This window comes from Schistocerca piceifrons, chromosome 1 (assembly GCF_021461385.2).
Source record: "Schistocerca piceifrons isolate TAMUIC-IGC-003096 chromosome 1, iqSchPice1.1, whole genome shotgun sequence".
Lineage (NCBI taxonomy): Eukaryota > Metazoa > Arthropoda > Insecta > Orthoptera > Acrididae > Schistocerca > Schistocerca piceifrons.
The window spans coordinates 285,793,416-285,815,267 of record NC_060138.1 but is presented as its reverse complement, the minus strand read 5'-3'; the positions used below and the strand labels follow the sequence as shown (position 1 = coordinate 285,815,267).

The 21,852-nt window shown below is 39.4% G+C and overlaps 1 protein-coding gene across 1 annotated transcript in view; it reads left to right on the top strand.

Moving 5' to 3' along the window:
- Window positions 1-13,003: 13,003 nt before the first annotated feature.
- Window positions 13,004-21,852, top strand: part of LOC124712400 (2-oxoglutarate dehydrogenase, mitochondrial-like) — a 175,755-nt gene continuing 166,906 nt past the window's right edge. The window contains exon 1 of the mRNA XM_047242730.1: window positions 13,004-13,212. Within this exon, the coding sequence (XP_047098686.1) occupies window positions 13,004-13,212 (209 nt within the window). The remainder of the gene's footprint in view (window positions 13,213-21,852) is intronic.

Genomic DNA, 21,852 nt, shown 5'->3' with positions numbered 1-21,852 from the left:
TTATAGCTGAAAATAAAATAAGAGTTTTGAGTAACATTCGTAATACTTAGTGACAGCTTTTACACACTACGTACCAAAGACGAATACAGTACGTCTGTTTGACCAATTCAAAATGTCGAAACTTCGGAGCATCAAGAACGTTCGTCTTCCTCTTGTAACATTACACTTAGGGCCTGTTAGGATATAATAACGTACAGAACAATACGCAGTTCTCTGGGCTTTAGTTTACACTGTTCATGTACCTAATGAAATATACCAGGTTTCTTAAATTCTGGCAGAAGGGGCTGCGAATGTCGGTAACCATAACGTAAGAAATGCTGGTTTACTGCTGTTGGCGAATTATAGTGAAATATACATTGCAGCACTATGTTTATGAGATTTTAGCAGAAGACTTTTTGGCAGATTTTTCGTTGTTTTGTTGTTGAAATTACGCGTTTTCGTGTATGATTGCTATTTTTTCTCAAAACTCTAAAATCTGAAATCTAAAATGATGTTTACCAGTTACCCTAAGACATGTCTGAACACTGCGCATTCGGAGTCAGAGATAATTCAAAAATCATTGCTGATGCCTCGAGGCTGTTTTCATCTTAGAAACAAACATATATCTTGCATCTTGGTTGTTTGCATCATGAATGTCGCAGAAATTAGACACTTGTATTATAGGAACATGGTCATGTGACAGGCCGTGGACAAAAACTCGAACATGAGGTAGGACAATGACATAAATTTAAGCATTTCGCGTAAATGTAAGCTCTTAATTAGTGCTACGAAGTGCTGAATGGTTTTTCTTTTATACAATACCACAAATACTGACTTCTAAAACATAGTTTTAAGACTGTTACCTTTTTTAGCTTCTGCCACTGGGATCTTGATGTTCCTTTGTAGTAAATGCCTTCTTTCTTTTTTTGGTTGCACTAGTGATCGAGTCATTGGCGCACCTGGACAATAAGGATTCCACGCTATACATTTGTGTGGTAAATTTTTCGCACTGAAAATTTCCTGTCTTTCCGCTACAGATGCGGGACTTAACAAGAAACTAGGGATCAGGACATGTGGGTAATGGACAAATCTTTACTTATTATCTATTTGTTGGCATTTATTAGTATATCTGCAGTTTTAATGCTGCTCCTGGTGCTCTTACCAACACCTGCGGTGCAATGGTGATCTCTTTAAACAATACTGTTCATTTTCTTGTCTTTGTAATCAGAGTAAACTGCTGCTTCGTTAATTAACCCAGTATATTCTGTTGTATTATATTAGTGTCGCTAAGATTGATTTTAGTTCCAGAAGACTCTCACTGTATAAGCGTACTGATACTGCAACAGCATTGCTGGTTGCCTAGCATGGTCCTACTCCGATGCGTGTGTACACTTTAGCTTGACGTAAAAAGAAAATAAATCGTAGCGTTAATAAGTTTCATAGCGTAAAAAAAAACACATTAGTTTAAACGGACAGTTATCTCAAGAGATTAAAGCTTTCCTATTAAACAACAGTAAAATCGCTCTAAAACGATTAAAAATACAGGTTAAAGGCTAAACTTACATCTTTCACCAGGAACATAACGCTTATTGTTATTATTATATAACAGACAACAATGAACATGTTGAGAAACCGTGATGATTTACAGTAAACGACAAACCATCTCACATCACACTTTTCCATCTGATTCTACTTTTTCAGCATTCTCCATACACGCTGCGCTGGCACACGAAAGTAACGATTATTTTTTGTGAGGCCATAATCGTGAGCTATGTTATAGTTTTGGTGCTGATTATGCGAAACTATACAGCGTCAATAAATGGTACTATAAATATATTTCTTCTGTCAGATCGATCTCACACAGTTCGTTCTTTATGCCGCTTTTCGTTCCCGTCTCTTAGGCAGAAGGGTGGGCTGTTCGAAGGTGTACATTTTGTTCTTTGTAGCCAAAAAAATTTTACATTTTATGATTGGTTTTATTTTATCATCTGTCTGTACCAAATGCGCTTCAAATTATTTGTTTTGTACATGGTTGATTTGATAACTAGGTAAAGAATTTTTTTCTTTACAAAGGAAAAAAAATTGAATATAAATAGTATGCTGGTTTTACAAACTCACAAATAAATTAAAGTGAACTGAAGTGATAAGATTTGTACTTAGAGTAGGATACTTAACAAACGAAGGACAGAAGTGAATAAAGTAGAATAAATGCAAACTAAAACATTACACAAGAGTAGCGAAAAATTATAATGCAAGGATGATTATTTAAAGTAAGTGGACTATAAAGTCTATGCCAGTCGGTGTAGTGAGTGATATTTTGACTTGCGGTAGTAGTGTTGGTGTGTGTTGTGGGCTGAAGTATGTTTTGATACGGCCACACAATTAGTCCTCAGCTGCAAAAGCAAATTCATATCTCCTCAATGTCAGGCCTAGGTGACGAACAACTCAACCACATATTCGTAATGTTACAACATACACTACAAATTTTTAATATATATGGTGTATAAATATAGAATGGAAAAAAAAAATTGTCTCACGAAATTTTAACCCTGGATAGCTGATACCAGTAGGAACCAAAATTACTAGCGTTGCGTAGGTCGACAAGGCACCATTTTTAAACTACGGCCGGCCGAAGTGGCCGTGCGGTTAAAGGCGCTGCAGTCTGGAACCGCAAGACCGCTACGGTCGCAGGTTCGAATCCTGCCTCGGGCATGGATGTGTGTGATGTCCTTAGGTTAGTTAGGTTTAAGTAGTTCTAAGTTCTAGGGGACTAATGACCTCAGCAGTTGAGTCCCATAGTGCTCAGAGCCATTTGAACCATTTTTTTAAACTACGGAAACATGGGGCTCAAATTGGCCGTGGCATTGCCTGTTGACGTTTGTCGGTTGACGGGCAGCGTTATGGTTGTCGCAGCGTGTGGCGCCTAGTTCCCGTAGTTTTAAAATGGTGCATTGTCGACCTACACAACATTAGTAATTTTGGTTCCTACTGGCATTGGTTTTATTTATGTCATCTGTCTGTACCAAATGCGTTTCAAATTATTTGTTTTGTACATGGTTGATTTGATAACTAGGTAAAGAATTTTTTTCTTTACAAAGTTAAATTTTTGGCTAAAACTTCGTGGCACAGTTTTTCTCCACACTGTATATACTTAGCGACTGCTGCTTCGCTCCCATAGACTGCATGCTGTACAGATTTCCTTTTTCGTTTTTTTTTTCTTGAATCGACCTTTTATGTTGTTCTCAGTTGCAACACTGTCTAAACTTTTTACACTAATTAAGGCCATAAAACCACAGTCTTTCCGAATGTACTTCTGATCATAAGTAACTCTTGTAGCTTGAGTCCAAGGTTTTTTATTTCTAACAAAGAAGCCAAATACAAATGTTCAAAGATTTAGCTTTGAAAATACTTTCGCAATGAAATAATTTCATAAAACTTCTCACCTCTGTTTCACTCCCTTAGGAGGTTGAATTTCCTAAAACACCGAAGGATGTATCTTTTTATTTCTAACCGAGAAGTCAATTACTAACTTTCATAGATGTAGCTTTAAATTAAAAATGCTTTAGTCGTTCTTTAATAATTTATTTAAAAAAACTGTTATCTACTGTTATACCCTCTTAGTGGTTGATTTTCCAAAAATGCTGAAACTTGTATTTTTTTATTTTTGACTGTGAAACCAAATACCAATTTTCTTAGTTCGAGCTTCACAACTGCCTTAATAGTGACATATTTTCTAAAAGCCTTTCGTTCCCTATTTCATTCAGTCTGGAACTGCGTAACCGCTACGGTCGCAGGTTCGAATCCTGCCTCGGGCATGGCTGTGTGTGATGTCCTTAGGTTAGTTAGGTTTAAGTAGTTCTAAGTTCTAGGGGACTGATGACCTCAGATGTTAAGCCTCATAGTGCTCAGAGCCATTTGAACCCTATTTCACCCTATACGAGAGGAAGTTTGAACAATGCCTTCTTAAACGATGCCTATAGAATAAAATCCACAGCCTCGCCAAATTTCAGGTTTTTATCCTTAACGTGGATTGGGCGATGATGTGTCAATGAATCTGTCTTGCTCTATTTCACCCACATAGGGGCTGAATTTACAAAAACAGTGAAACATACATTTTTTTCTAGCTGAGATGCCAAATACCAACTTTCATAGATTTAGGTTTAAAAATACTGTCAGGGTCGAATTTTCAAAAACAGTGAAATGCACATTTTTTTAAACTGAGAAGCAAAATTCAAATTTTGATTGGTTCAGCTTTAAAAATGCCTGCATAATGAAATATTTCCATAAAAAATTTCATCCCTCAATTCACCCTGGGTTGAATTTCCAAAGACACTAGAACTTTTTTTTACTTCCAACCTAGAAGTAAAAAATCAGTTTCATAGATGTAGTTTCAAAAATATGTCAGCAGTTCTTTAATGATGATTTATCTTCAAGAAAAACTTTCACCCACTATTTCACCCCCACAGGGGCTAAATTACCATAAATACTAAAACATCTATTTCTTTGTTTCTGACCGAGAAACCAAAGATGTAGCTTCAAAATTGACTTAATAGCGACATATTTTCAAAGAACCTTTTATCCCCCATTTCACCCACTTAAGGAAGGAATAGTCGAAAAAATCTGTTCTTAAATGATGCCCTCAGTATAAGACCAATAAATTTAAAGTTTCTACCCGTAGTGGTTTGGGCTGGGCAATGATGAGTCAGTGAAGTCAGTCACTCGGGACATTGCTTTTTAATTACAGAGATACACGTAGTTTAGTGTTATTGCCAAAAATCTCGAAAAGTTCTTAACTGATTTACTTCAAATATTTACATGTTACCATAATAAATATTCAGACATATTGTTTCTCTCATATATGTATGGAAAAAATGTGTATGTTGGAAAAAAATCTCTAAAAGTTCTTGACGATAAACTTCAAATTTTTACGCACAGCTTTGTTAAACATTCAGATGGACATTGGCTAATTATTTTTAAAAATATATAAGAGGAAATGTCTTTTGAAAAAATATCTCAGAAAGGTCCAGAATGAGATTTTCACTCTGCAGCGGAGTGTGCGCTGATCTGCCAGGAAGTTTCATCTCAGAAAGGTGTTTACAGAGTTATTTCAAATTTTCACATGATGCTCGAATAAAATTTGGACTGTCATAGACTTTATATTTTTGAATCCATATAATATATGTAATATATAATACGCAAATGACGTTAGTAAAAATCTCAAAAAGTTCTTGATCGATTTATTTTAAGTTTTTGCACAATAGTCGAATAATATATTCCTGACATGGTTAGCTTGATGGCGACCTGCAGTGTGTGTTAGCTGAAAATAACTTCACAAAGGAAAGATCGCAAAAAGAGAATTTTAATGGATGACCGGTTTCGAAAGAGCAATACTGTCATCATTGGATCTTATGTTGCTGGTAGTAAACATTATTACTTGCAATCGGCGCATTGTAGTTATGTTTATGTTTGTACATAATACTATACATTTGACATGCTGATGGATAGTGATCTTCTTAGTAGTGAGGTGTACATATGCAGCGAGAAGAGACCTGTAACAATGAGGGAGAGAACGTCGTAAAAAATCAAAAGCATAAGATCAGACGATGGCAGCATAGCTCTGTCGAAACTGGCGATACAATAAAATGCCTTTTTAACTATCGTGGTTTGTCAAGTTTTCTTCAGTTATCAGTATGATGTTGACAGTCTTTGATAGTCAGTGTTAATGGAACAAAAGACATAACGTTACAATTTTTGACCTGGGGAGAATGTTACTTCATGTGTTCAAAGCAGCCAAATAACGTCGATTCTGCTGAACTGTTGACCGAACTATGGCAGTCAGTGTCGCTGGTGTGATAGCCGCACCGGACGCCTCGATGATTTCTCGTAGCTCGTTCGATGTAGTTGTCTTCTGTCGATAAACATCATTTTCAAAGGTTCCCCATAGATAGCAGTCAAGAGGTGTAAGGTCTGGAGAGCACAGTGGGTACTGAACAGTTCCTCTTCGACCTATCCATCGTTCAGGTAGATTTTTATCCAAGTAGGCTCTGACATCTCTGTGGTAGTGAAGTGGAGAGCTATCTTGTTGTAGGTACAATCTTCTATTTCCAGACCGCTCTGGGATGGCAGGTAAAATCGACGTTTGCGGCATATGAAGATACATCTCACCAGTTACGGTGCCTTCAAAGGAGAATGGATCAATCAAACTGCGTGATGACAGATCACACCACACAGTCATACCCGATAGATTAACGTGTTTGTTCACGCGAACGTGAGGATTTTCAGAAGCCCAGTACATGCAGTGGTGGCTGTTTACAGTGCCGTTCAGTTTGAATTGCGCCTTGGCAGATCAGATAACCATCCCTGGAAACCGTTCATCCTCGCGAAACATGCCTAAAAACCACTGACAGTGCTCCATCGTTTGATCCGGATCATCGTTGTTCATAGCGTGCAGCGACCTCGCACTTTGCACCGTCACTTTCCATTTTGCACTCTTCAGAATTCGTTGTAGGCTTGATTGGCTTACCCTGCTTTCACGTGCACTCTGATTCACAGATTGTTGTGGGGATCTAGTAAAATGTTGCAACACAGCAGCGCTGGAAGGTGGAATTGGTGTTTTTGGTCGGCCAGACATTTCTTTGAGCACATCCTGAAGAGAATAGTCGGCTTCAAATTTATCTCGAATACGATAAATTGTCGTACGTGTTGGTGGCTGAGTTCCGTACACATTACGCCATTGCCGTTGTATCTCCGTCATGTTTTCGTACTTCCAGTACCACTTCAATACGGTCTTGCGCTGCTCAAACGACAGCCTTACTTCAGTCATTGGGATTCAAAGACGCAGCCATCTTGGCCTGTTACATAGTAGTTGACGCCATCTTGAAATTGAGTGAATGATAGGATAACTGCACTTGAGTAAGGTAGAAAGGAGATAGAAGGAGGGAACTAGGGGTTGATAAGAAGGTAATAAATTATGCTTATTTTTTCAGCTATCTGACAGGGGGATGAGGGTAGGGTAATAAATTTTCCTAATTATTTCAGCTGTCAGATTTTTTTTTTTTGGGGGGGGGGGGAGGCGAGAGTGGGAGGAGGTCAAAGTCATAAGGGGCAGTTGAGTATTACAGATCATACATAAATCATCTGTGCTCATATGCTTGTATATCTAACGTTCATAAGCAGTTAGAAATGTGTGCCTCGTATGCATTGCTCATTCAAGACCATGTTCCACTAGGTATATTCAACTCCCAGTTTGGTTTCTAATCTCGAAGTATTCAGTTTAGAATCCTCTACCATATAGTAATTTTGGCTCTAAAGGTTTGGAAACCTGTTCGTACAGGTAATTACTGCTGTGAATTTCTTGGGTGCTACCCAATTCAACCGTGATCCTTCAGAGGCGTCATAACAACATAACTGACAGATAACTTTTTAGTATCATACATTTGTTTTACAAGTTTTAAGATACCAACTACTCTGTGTTCCTCCATATCGTAGGTCTTAATTTCTGTCTTATGCGGTTACTGAAATATTATAATGCCGCTAGGTACTTTCTATCCGAGAATGTTTCTTAATTAAGCTCATTTAGCCAGCTGCTTTGTTGTTCCTGTGTTGCTACGCTTTCCAGTAGTTTTCTTTTTTCTGTCAGGTCAGTCGAAAGTTTATTGGTATTCTTTTTTCTATTAATTACTTCTATCTCACTTTCATAAACTTTTTCCATTTATCAGATACTGGTATGGCGTAATGTTTACAAGGATTTGCTTGTTTATTGGCTTCGTTACTCAGCTTGTGAAGGAGTCCTCACACCAAATGATTGCTCTGCGTCATGTCAAGCTTTCCAGAATTTCAGATGATAACAGTGAGATAGTCCAGTAACTTCTAAGATTGCGTGGTTGTTTCCCACGTTTTAAGTAGGAACTGCTTAATTTATGTTAACAAATTCCTGAGATTCGGTGATGCACGTGACGCTTAGTTGTTGCAAGACAGATATTTCTTGAAAGTATTTAACTTCTTTGTGAGCTTACGTTAGTATTATGTCTGCAGCGGCTAGGGTCAACGTTCTTTCTACGCGCAACCGGAATTAATTTGTCAGATGGCTTCTATACGAAAGTCACACAACTTTCCTGGGATTCCAGAGAAGCAGTTGTGTGTGTTATTTGGCTACCGAGTATTTCAGTAAACTTGACACAGTTCTATTTATTGAACTTGTATACAGTATCATATTAACGGCACAGTTTTACACCACACACCGACAAATCTCTGATATATAACGTTATCATATTTGGCATCGATGGAGTGATGAGGTCACTGCTTGGCTACCAGACTCCGAAGCTGACTTCACTGTGCGATGGCGCATGAGTCAGAGGATGCCGGTTCGAACCTGTGGCAGAAAAGGCGGACAGAAGTTTAAAAAAAGATTCAAATTGAAAATAAAAGTGGAACTCAAAACTTTTGATTATCAGTTTGGTATTATTTTCTCAAAATTCAAAATACCGGATCAAAAATATGATATTTTTGCGGAAAAGTCATTCACTGAAAATTTGTATCATGAAGGTTTGGAAGGTAGTTAAATTCGAAAATATTGTATATACGTGACTAAATTAAGTATCTAAGATGAAAAATGGTAGAATTTTAAATCAAAAAATTAATTCATTCTGGAAAAATAGGTTCAGACAGGTTTTGCAAATTGGAAACTTCTTAAAAGATTTTTTATTTGCTTATTTTTACTATTTATTTGAAAAAATAATGTTTCAATTAATTGTGTGATAACTGTCTGCACTAGCTGAAATAAGTACATCTGTTGTGTACGAACCAACGTCAGAGTTAATCTGATTCAGGTATTTCGTGTGTATAAGAAGGTGACAATAACTGGATAGCCTCAGATGACAATGGGTTAGATTTGTTTGTTAGTTTTCATCACAGAATAGAAATTAAGGATCTGATGATACGAACAACCTGTTTAGAACATCTATCATGATATTTTCTCTGAAGATTTTCGTGTATACATGTCTCACTATTTTTTACGTCTTCTTCGAATTCTTGAGGTTTCTCAGGTTGTTGCCCTATTGGTAGTGGTGTTTATTCGACAGTGAGGGGACCATGAATCAGTAGTTAAAGAACTGGCGTAGCCTTACAATATTCTCTAATAACATTTTCGCAGTACCCATACAATGCCATTTAAAATAGTCTACATTAACACCAAACCGCGTAATAGAATTTGTATTGTAACGTCTGCGTGAAATTGGATTATCTTGGTAGAAAATAGTTTCTCCAAATTTTTAATTTTCTCACCTCGTTATAGGGTGAAATTGTTTGTACAGGTCCGCAGCTCGTGGTCGTGCGGTAGCGTTCTCGCTTCCCGGGCCCGGGTTCGATTCCCGGCGGGGTCAGGGATTTTCTCTGCCTCGTGATGACTGGGTGTTGTGTGATGTCCTTAGGTTAGTTAGGTTTAAGTAGTTGTAAGTTCTAGGGGACTGATGACCATGGCTGTTTAGTCCCATAGTGCTCAGAGCCATTTGAACCATTTTTTTGTTTGTACAGAGTATCGAATATTTCCCGCCTACTGCACTCTACAGTACACGCCGATATTCTGTACACTAACTTTTAAAATCTTATAAATTTGGCGATTTCAAACAATAATTGAGCCAAATATAGTTGGTTTCCATTAACAATTACACAGTGCAACCAAATAAATTGTCCTGGTTCTGTAGCGCGGATCTCGGCTAGCCGAACGTCGAGAGTTGTGATATTAAGAGTGATAAAAACGCATTGGTCCTCGTGATACGAGATCTCAAAAACAAACAAAAAAAATGTACCCTAGGCTTCATATTAAAACAAAGTACACCGTCAGATTTGATAAAACTCACAATTATATTTTTCAGTTTCAAAAATCTTAATACATAACAATAATAAATAACAGTTAATTCTGATGTCATTGTTAGTATCTGTAAAAATATGTTATATTAAGCAACGTATAGAATATATTAAACTTACCTTCAATAATACTTTCCATAAAAAGTATTGAAAATAGTTCACACGAGACTAAAGTAATTACCATCTTCCACACCGTTTCAATTTACGCTGCAAACACAAATGGTTCAAATGGCTCTGAGCACTATGGGACTCAACTGCTGTGGTCATAAGTCCCCTAGAACTTAGAACTACTTAAACCTAACTAACCTAAGGACAGCACACAACACCCAGCCATCACGAAGCAGAGAAAATCCCTGACCCCGCCGGGCATCGAACCCGGGAACCCGGGCGTGGGAATCGAGAACGCTACCGCACGACCACGAGATGCGGGTGCTGCAAACACATGTCGAGAGCGTCGCATAAGTTATTTTGAGCTGCTTTCACGCCTATAATTGAATGCCAAAATGACTATGATTTCACATGTTATACATTGCTGCCAACTTTATCAGGTTATGGAGTTTTACTTATAAAATTAAGAGCTTCGGTTTTCTGATTTTTGTCCGCCTTCTTTGAAAACTGGACTACAGTGGGCTGAAAGGAATTTTCGTCGTAAGTATTTGATACATTAAGGGAAGGAGAGGCAGTGGCGTGAAGTTTCTGATCATCAGACAATTTCGCAAATGTCCTGCTTTACATTCCAAACTATTCGGCAGTGTTTGCTGGAGTGACGCTATGTGACACTGTTCACAGTGATTAATCCATAGTCTTTCAGGTCGGTTGCCCCCATGGTGGTACTACAGAGGAGTAGGCTATGCCGGTACGGGTTTCCCACCCTCTCCACAAATATAACAATAAAACCCCACAACACTCATCACGGTCACTTAAATTCAAAGGACTCACTCAGGACATAATTAACATACTTGAGTGAAGAAACAAACCTTACCATTTAGAAGGCAGAACCTAACACTTGGGCCTCTCAGTCAACAGTGTCATACGATTATTTCTCTGCTGTCCCTATTTCACAAGTAAAGACCAAATCAGGATATAGCTTCATTTTAGTAAAATTATTTCGTTACATCTATTCCGCTTTGCCAATGCGTCACCTCTTCAGACTCTCACATGGTTCTATGGCTGTTGAAGTTCCCTGAGTTGGATGGTCTGATAGTGTAGGTTTCTAGGACAAATATGGTGCGTGCATAATTTGGATTACGCGCTGAAGAGACTATACAGGCGTTTATTTCAAGGGACAGAATTTCGATATCATTGTCCTCTATGTATGTTGTGGAAAGCACCGATAATCCAGCTTCACGGATGTTCGCTGTCATATTGCCGACAACGCCTTTCGATCGTCATATTCATTCAATGTGCCTCAGGTCGTCTTTGATGATCATCTTTATCAGCCTCCTGCACACACATCACGTTAAGTTTATTCTCTCTGTACCAGTTGTGGAGAAGTTCTTCTTTTGGTGCGGATATTCCCTCAATATTTATTTTTAATAGTCTGTGATATCTTTAATAATACGCCAACCGGCATGAGTATGTTGCTTGTAAGGTTCTCGAGCTTTGCATCGGATTGTGTTAACAAAAATTGCACAATATTTCTACGAGGCAGCTGTTTGACATCCGCAGGTGACTCAAACAGCAAGCGTTTATACTGCTTTTATTTCACTCCTCATATACCTGTAAGTAATTCGGTATGGAAATGTCGCTGTTTCCCCTCTCGCAAATCAACAAACAAATGATAACATTCACAAACTACTGCAACCAGAGAAACAGAGACTGAATTTAGAGTAAGGAAGTCATTAGTGAAAGAGTAATTAGTCTTGTGTGGGTTTCACCGCTGGAAGAGGGCAAGTTATTAATTTTCGTAAATCTTTTATATAACGAAACCTAAAATACATATACGTTTGTCACTGCTTTTGAAAAGTTGTTGATCCAGCTGCTATGCCGTATCACCAACACTGTATTTCGACAGCTGATACGATTGTTTCTGTCGACATGACGGTAGCTCAGAAACAGCTCTAGTAAACAAGCTGTTGATAAGAACAGTTGGCTACATAGCTCTCGTTCAGAGTGCGCAATATGGCGATAAAAGGCCTGCCAGGAAACTGGTCAGTTAAGCACACCGTATTACAACAGATAGCTTGAATAAGGCAGGCGGTATAGCATGATCAGGAAGTTTTGCCTCTAAGGCATATTCAGCAACCGAAGAGCATATCATGATAATCCAATACTCGCTCCCCATCGTAAAACCTTCATCTATGCGGTACTGGAGAGAATCGTTGAGGGAACCGCGGTAGCTTAAAAAAATCGACGATTGTCTCATCAGATATCATCATTTAATTAAATATAGTCATTCAGTCGTTGGTAAAAGAGAGAACTGGTAGCAATGTGGTCATACCAGACGAGAGGGGTCCACAATTTCCAGGCAGGCTTTGATTTCTAGTAAATGAACGCTCACGTCGAGATGCCTGTTTGGTAGCCTTTCCAAGTTCAATTCCTCCACAAATTCACGCACGCCTCCTTGAGTTCTTGCTTCATAGACTGGCGTCGTTTCTGAACTGGTAAGCACCACGCCAATAATCTAAGGCTGTGAAACACATCATACATTTTCTTTGACACTTCACAAGACGTTAATATGATTGGACTTAAACGGTTCACGGAAGAGTGAGGACATCCCATGTTTAATATGTTACGCCCATTAAGTCACGTAAAGTTTTCAAACAATGCTTCACTTTTCGCTTTAACCCTAGCATTACCAACGGGGGGGGGGGGGGGGGGGGGGCTCGTAGGCCCACACTGACTCAGTTTTTCTATGTTGTATCCACACCCTTTGATATATGAACTTGAAAGCAAAGGTAATTGTTCGTTATTGAATGTACTATTGAGTCATTACAGAATTTCGGAATAAAAATGTAATTAAAATTCATTTACTTGATTTAATTCTCTGTGGGCCTTAGAAGCCCACCCGTTGGTAATAGCAAGGAAAGATTTACGAGGTTGAGTCTCTCGTTTCAAATTCTTACCATGAAACGAATTTTGGCATTGTTGCCTTCAGACATATTATTATGAAGCGGACCATTGTTATTTTCAGTGTTTCTGCTGCTGTTGAACCAGCAACATGAGTAGACATCGTTTACGTGATAGTTCCATTGAAAGAGTGCTAGAAGAAGTTTTGAACGAATCAGATTTAGAGGAAAGTGAAGTGGATGATGATGTGGAAGAAATTAGAACTGATTCATCGTCTGAGAATGAAGATGAGGTTGAAGCCAATCCACCAGATGATAATGATACGGAATGTGATAAATTCATTGCAAAAAGTGGACGAGAGTATATTACGAAGCCATCTCGACAATATCGGCGTTCTGTACAAAATATAGTGCGAGAAAGAATGGGGCTAGGACAACAAGGAAGAATTGCGTCTCCGAAAGAGGCTATAGAGCTCTTTTTTACACCTCAAATTATGAATCTAATAAAACTACACTCAAATGAAGAGGCTTCTCGACTAGGTATTCAGCACACAGATGAAGATGAGTTATTTTGTTATATAGGACTCTTGCTAATCATGGGTTCAAATCATGACAATAAGATACCTGTCCAAGATTTATGGTCTTTGCTTCAGGGCCGACAAGTGTACTATGGATCAATGAGTCGGACCCGATTTTTCGAATTGACTAAAATATTGAGGTTTGATGATAAGAACACAAGAGAAATTCGTCGCCAGACTGACAAGTTTGCTCCAATGAGGGAAATTTTTGAAAGCTTCAATTCTTCACTTCCATTGTATTTCATTCCTGGTCTACATACAACAGTGGATGAGATGTTTTCTTTGTTCCGTGGTCGCTGTCCATTCAAGGTGTTTCTAAAAGAAAAACCTGGAAAATACGGCATTCTAATTCGAATGCTGTCTGATTCTGAGACTAGATATGTGATCAGCATGGACATCTATACAGGCAAGTCAGGAAATACACAGCATTCAAATGGACCGATGGAAATTGTAAAGAGACTAATAAAACCTATTGAAAAATCAGGCCGTAATGTTACCACAGATCGGTACTATACTTCAGTGGAGCTTGCTGAGACTCTATGGAATGATTTTCACCTCACACTTGTTGGCACCCTACAGTCTAACAAACGACACATACCTGAAGAGCTGAAGACTACAACTGGCCGCAGTTTACACTCTTCCATCTTTGCTTATACTGACCCTCAGACACAGAGGCCACCAGTTACTCTTGCATCAACGCTAGTCCGCGAGAAGCCAAAACGACTGCTGTTGATGCTTTCAGCTTATCACTCAGAAGGGGTGTTGAATGAAGACTCAAAAAAGACTAACATAAATCTTTTTTATAATTCTACAAAGGGAGGCGTGGACACCATAGACCAGATGGCAAGACACTACAGCACAAAGAGAGGAACAAGAAGATGGCCTTTGTCCCTCTTCTACACACTCATTGACATAGCAGCAATAAATGCATATTCACTCTTCCTCCTCAACTTTCCGAATTGGAAAAAGAATTTGCAAAACCGCAGAAGAGTTTTTATCACTAACTTAGGTCTCGAACTAATAAGATCTCAAGTAGATAAACGGGCACAAAATTTGTATGGACTTCAGAAGCCAGTAATAATGGCAATGGAAAGCATCACACAACGGAAGCTCAGCTGCTCTGTAGAGCCATCATCCTCAACAGCAGAACCAGGAACACGTGGACGGTGCCACCTATGCTGCCAAGAAGCTGCATCTAAAAAGATCAAGTACAACAAGCTGGGAAAGTCAACTGTTACCTGCTCTCAGTGCCATAAACACGTCTGTGGGAAACACTGCAGGAAGACAGTGTTGTGTGAAAAATGCGTTGCAGAATGAGACAGTAAATTTTGTTTGCTTCATGTAGTGTATCGAATTAAAAAAGTCGTTTTTATAAGAAAACACTATTTTGAAACATTATTCCAAAAAATATATAAACTGAATCTCGTGATTTGTTCATTTTATTCCTATTATAATAACATCTTTTATTATCCAGTATACAAAAACAATGTCTAAGCATTTTGAATTGTTATTACAGGTATCAGAAGTAAATAAACTTGATTTATGATAAAATAAATTGTGGTATTCTTTATGGGCCTTTGAGGCCCCCCCCGTTGGTATTACATGTAACAAAAAATACGTTGGTAATGCTAGGGTTAATAATCATTTCATTCTGACTTCTAGTATTGAGATCTGTAGTCGATTTCAGCCTGTTACTTTTCTCTTATTTCCCGCTTTGTAGGCTTTTAATGTGATTTGCAAATTTAAGCACTCTTGTATCCTCACAGACATTTTGTATCTGCCCGTACATCATTACCACTCATTCACTTTCACTGTAAACTTTCTCATCTGTCATGAAGCGCACTTTCTTTTTCTTTCTCTTTTTTATCATTTTTTCTTCATGAGTCTTTTGAATCGTCTGATAAGGCCTGCCATGAGTTCCCCTTTTGGCCAGTTTCTTTGTCTCGGACCCACTTGACCCCATGTCCTCAATTATCAGTTGGATGTTTTTTTCTACAGTTTATATCCTCTACAATCCACCGTAGTACCTTGGAAGTTATTCCGTAATGTCTTAACACATGTGCTATCATCATGTCACTTCTTCTTGCCAGTGTTTTTCTACAGAGAAACTCCTCATTCCTTATCTTATCAGTCCACCTAATTTTTACATGCTTGCATAATACCACGTGTGAAACCCTTCGAGTATTTTCTTTTTCTGTGCTCCCGGAATCCGAGACTCACTTCCATAAAATGCGGTTGTCCTAATGTACATTCTCAGAAATTTTTTCCTCAAATTAAAACCTATGTTTGATACTAGTAGACTTCTTTTGGCTAAGAAAGCCCTATTTGCCTATGCTAGTCTGCTGTTTCTATCCTCCGTGGTTCGTCCATATGCGTTTTTTTGCTTCTAAGGCAGCAAAATTCTTTCACTTCGTCTACTTTGTTGTCACCAATCTTGCTGGTAAGTTTATCCCTAATCTCATTTCTGCTACCCTCATTACTTTCGTTTTTCTCCAGTTTACGCTCAGTCCATAGTCTGTACTAATTAGGCTGTTCGTTATATTCAACAGGCCCTGTAATTCTTCATTACTTTTACTTAAGCAATGCCATCAGCGAATCTTGTCATTGATTTCCTTTCACGTTACACCGCAGCTTAAACAGATGTTTGTCACGGCAAGTAATTGAAAATAATCGCAACATCTGCGTTCAGATATCAGCCGTTCCTTCTGGGTATTGAGCTCCTTTATTCGGTTATCCGTTCTAAATTCCTGTCACTGGCCATGAAAATAGAGATCACAGGCACAATGTGAACACCAGAAGGCAACGGACTAAAGTTAGGTAGTTAACATTTGGTGTAGATTACAATTAATCTCTTTTATAGTTAATCAGAAATAATCACGTACGTACATCTCCATTCACTGAGAATAACTCACTGAAATCCTAAAGTCATTGTGCCTCCTAAGCCAAAAATGTAAGATGAGTTCTGTCTTTGCAAAAGGAACACATGAATAAGTAAATTTGAGTAGATGAGTAATTTCACGTTCCAGCTGTTCCAGCTAGAACTTAGAACTACTTAAACCTAACTAACCTAAGGACATCACACAACACCCAGCCATCACGAGGCAGAGAAAATCCCTGACCCCGCCGGGAATCGAACCCGGGAACCCGGGCGTGGAAAGCGAGAACGCTACCGCACGACCACGAGATGCGGGCTTTTCGTTTTCGAAGCATGCTGAAATTTGTATAGCAGATTCAGATTTCATTCTACATCTACATCTACATCCATACTCCGCAAGCCACCTGACGGTGTGTGGCGGAGGGTACCTTGAGTACCTCTATCGGTTCTCCCTTCTATTTCAGTCTCGTATTGTTCGTGGAAAGAAGGATTGTCGGTATGCCTCTGTGTGGGCTCTAATCTCTCTGATTTTATCCTCATGGTCTCTTCGCGAGATATACGTAGGAGGGAGCAATATACTGCTTGACTCTTCGGTGAAGGTATGTTCTCGAAACTTTGACAAAAGCCCGTACCGAGCTACTGAGCGTCTCTCCTGCAGAGTCTTCCACTGGAGTTTATCTATCATCTCCGTAACGCTTTCGCGATTACTAAATGATCCTGTAACGAAGCGCGCTGCTCTCCGTTGGATCTTCTCTATATCTTCTATCAACCCTATCTGGTACGGATCCCACACTGCTGAGCAGTATTCAAGCAGTGGGCGAACAAGCGTACTGTAACCTACTTCCTTTGTTTTCGGATTGCATTTTCTTAGGATTCTTCCAATGAATCTCAGTCTGGCATCTGCTTTACCGACGATCAACGTTATATGATCATTCCATTTTAAATCACTCCTAATGCATACTCCCAGATAATTTATGGTATTAAATGCTTCCAGTTGCTGACCTGCTATTTTGTAGCTAAATGATAAAGGATCTATCTTTCTGTGTATTCGCAGCACGTTACACTTGTCCACATTGAGATTCAATTGCCATTCCCTGCACCATGCGTCAATTCGCTGCAGATCCTCCTGCATTTCAGTACAATTTTCCATTGTTACAACCTCTCGATACACCACAGCATCATCCGCAAAAAGCCTCAGTGAACTTCCGATGTCATCCACAAGGCTCTATTACGTTTTGGACATTTCAGGATGGCGAACAACGTGCGTACCGCTTTGGGATACACAAGAAGAGACTATGAAATTGCTGCCAGTAGTGTACAACAAACCCAAAGTGGCCAACATTACACAGCTGCTGCTTCGCCGGAGCATCGGAATGGTGACGACCCTTCACAATCTGCATTTGACGACGGATGGGAGGTGCCGTTGTCGCGCTTGCCCTTCAGTACCAAATGCTACGCAGGTTCTATCGCGGCTGCCAGAAGCAGTACATGCCACAATGTTAATTAATGGTGGGTCACGATGGCATTTAAAACCAGTGAAGTTAAAAACGAAAAAAAATTGTAAACCATTGATAGTTTCATATTCGAAATAGACGGAACGCGTAGAGCAAGGTTGAAGATCTAACTTCCCTCGCATTGCAAGCATTGTTCCGAAGTTGTTAGTCTAGCCGAATCATGCGAGGACCTTCGAGGAAGCAAGATCTTAAATAGGGACTTAGGGACACTGAAGATTCAACTGACCAGTGGAATTTGCACAAATCGCTAGAGCAGCTTCATTTCTTTTGGTTAGTCGCATATTCCACTGAGGAATTCACAGCAACTGTCATGATGTGGAACCCGTAAATAGAAAAAAAAGTTGGTAACATCAATAAAGAGATATAATTGTATGGCTACATCTTGACCAATTACAGGTTGCTAACTGATCCCTTTCCTTCTTTCCAGCGATTCTGTTGAATTATAGACGGACTGGTTGAGGAGAAAAAACTGCAATCTTCATTTGTAATACTTTTGCTGTTACACATTTCATCCCCGTGAGAAAACTGTAAAACACCATTATAGCTGTCTATTTTACTATTTTCTGTGTCAAAGTCGGATTCGCTAAGTGATCATGCAGATTATTTTCTCTTCTAGTATTGTGTTAATATCTATTATCCTCAGCTCAAATGGGTTTTTAAAGGGAATTTCACCAGTGAATGATTGTACGTTGAGGACATGTATGACATTTCTCTCTCTAAATAGATGCTCACTACATGTCCACAGTTGTACCCCAAACGTTATTGTAGTTATTTGTTGTCAATCAATATTTCTTTAATTACAATCTCAAATATTAAATTCAACGAATAAGAATATAAATTGCAGAAATTTCAACGGTTGTTAGGTGCTATAATCCACACTTTCCTTAAAAAGGTTAGGAAGAGACAGTACTAAAGTTTTGTTAACTGATGACAGAACCAGTTGGAGTGTATGGGTCAGAGATTGGACTCTAACAGCCAGTCAACGGAGAAGGATTAAAATAGCAGAAATGAGATTCTCAAGACCACTAGCTGGTTACAGATTCACAAATCAGTTAAAGAACACTGACTTTACAGATGAACTGGGTGTCAAAAGTGTATGCCATAAAATAGAAAGAGTGCAGAAAGACATCGCGTGAACGCATTCACAGGATGTCAGATGAACGAATAACTAAATTAATTTACAAATATGCACCACAAACGAAAGGAAATCTTGGGCTTCCTATGAACAGACGGAAAGTTCAGCTGTAGTATGCTGGAAATATTGGGACAAGCAAGGATGCCTGAACCAAAGCTGGATATGATGGAATGATGATGGATAATACTTCACAGGCAAGAAAAGAACACCCCAGAACATTACCACATAGGGTATCAATGAACACAAATACTCAAAATATTGGGTGATTATGATTAAAGATAAACTTTCAAACCGCTGTAGAAATAACACCACTGTCCGAATGACGTCAAATTGCAACGGAATATTATCACAGAAGGGGGAAAACGTACAGTAGAAGAAAAATAAATAGTTACAAAATATAGCAAACAACAGATGGCGCTGTAAGCATAATTTGATAGTGGTCGACTACAAATGACATTTGATTCATACAACAATGCCTAAGGTTTGACGTTAAACAAATGTACTACTCAGTGTGCATGGGTGTACAGGTGTGACATTGTTAGTTATGTAAGCCCATCCACCACGGGAAGGTCATATCACATCGAATGGGAAAAATCGGTTTTTAATTGTTCTTAGGCCAAAAATCGCATAAAAAGCATCACTCACATTGGTTTTTAATTGTACTGGAGCCAAAAATCGCATAAAAAGCATCAATCACATCGGATTTTAATTGTCATGAGGCCAAAAACCGCATAAAAAGCATCAATCAAAATCAAATCGGATTATTAATTTCCGTGTGACTGGCGCAAAACATGTTCAATATGCTGTCCACCGTTTTCTGCAACAAGTTGAAATCAAGAACAGCATGTTCCACAACTGCTCGAAGTGTTTCCGGGGTCACGTTCAGAATGTGTTGCGCAATGCGTGCCTTCAGTTCAGCTAAGTTTGCAATCGGAACACTGACCACAACATCTTTCAGATAGCCCCACAGCCAGAAGTCACACGGATCAAGATTGGGACGGCCAGGCTGTAAGGAAATGGCGGCTGATAATTCTAGCATTATCGAAATGGCGCTTCAGCAGCTGCTTAACTGGATTTGCAATGAGCGGAGATTCCCCATCATCGCATAAAAATGATTCCATCCACACATCCACGCTGTTGGAGAAGTGGAATGACGTCGTTGCGCAAAAGACACTCATAGCCCTTACCAGTGACGGTACAGGTAACAGGACCGGAAGCACCTGTCTCTTCGAAAAAATATAGCTCTATGAAAAATGATGCCGTAAACCTGCACCACACAGTGACTTATCACTTCAGGATGAAGTGCTACTGGTTGATTTGCGTGTGGATTTTCCGTTACCATATTCGACAATTTTGTGTACTGACATATCCTGTCAGATAGAATTGGGCTTCGTCTGTCCACAAAATCTTCTATGGTCAACCATTGTCCACTTCCATGCAAGAAAGAAATTCTAAAGGAAAGGTCTTTCTTGCTGGTAGGTCAACAGTAAGTAACTCCTGGAAATGGGTACTTTTGAATGGATAGCAAAGAAGGATGTTTCGTAGGATTTTACGCAGCATGCTCACGGATATGTCCGATGTTCTGGCAATTCTCCATGCTCTACACGTTTGCACACTTCCTCTCGTCTGCTGCATTACTGTGACCACTGCTTCCACTCATGTCGAATCAATTCGTTTCCTTCGTCTATCAGGTTGTACAGTCATCATTCTTGTAATACATCTATACTAGCAGAGAGCGATCGTGCATTGAGACAGTCATGGCGAACGTTACAGGCCGGCCGCATTGGCCGAGCGGTTCTAGGCACTTCAGTCCGGAAGCACGCGGCTGCTACCGTCGCAGGTTCGAATCCTATCTCGGCCATGGATGTGTGTTATGTCCTTAGTTAGGTTTAAGTCGTTCTAAGTTTAGGGGACTGATGACCTCAACTGTTAAGTCCCATAGTGTTTTTTTTTTTTTTTTTTTTTTTTTTTTTTTTTTTTTTTTTTAACGTTGCAGACTCGAAAGGAGGAAAAGCCGTGAACCCGGCACGTTTATAACAACTTCAAAGGGTCGTGCGCATGACAGGTGCTTTCATTTACGCATTCTGATACATACAGCGCTATGTATTGATCAATTTACACACTATTTTTTTTCTTCTGCCATACGTTTTCCCCCTTCTCCGATAATATTCCGTTGCAATTTGACGTTATTGTGACCAGTGATGTTATTTCTACAGCGTTTTGAAAGTTTAACTTTAATTACAATCACCCAGTACTTTGGCTTAATGTCATCTACTAATCTTAAAGCAAAAGTAGATGAATCTACAGGTTCCAGTAGGTCTGTTTCAAAATTACACCGACAAACTTTGAGGGGATGTAGAAGGCGTCTAGAGGAACAAAATGAGTATAAGAACTCGCGTCCACAAAAAACTTCATCCAACTATGTTACAGACTGTCGAAGGTAATAGGAGGCGGCGCCTGCCACGAGGCCTCACCTTCAGCAGCAGGCGTGATGTTCTACGCAAAAGAACCTGTGGTTTTTGATATTCAGTAAACGCGACCGACTGCCACTATCGCCAGTGGAACAGATGGAGCTCTGTTGCTGACGGTGTCGGACCGGGTTTCTGTACGCAGTATATTGTCTCCTGGAACCCTCTATACAGTCTCCTATAGTATACAGCATGTATAGTATACAGCATGTGGCATACAGAGAACAACAGCGTCGAAATTACGGAGGCGAACAGGCCTGTGCAGTAGCCATCGCTGTCTACTCCCATGGAGTGTGCGGCAATCGGCCGTATTACGTGAGTAACGGCGGACATTCCGAGACGTCGGCGCCTTTATTGAATCTAAAGGACATAAACTATGAATCCAGGGAAACGTGGAGGAACCATACGAGTAGACACTGTGGCAGGCATCA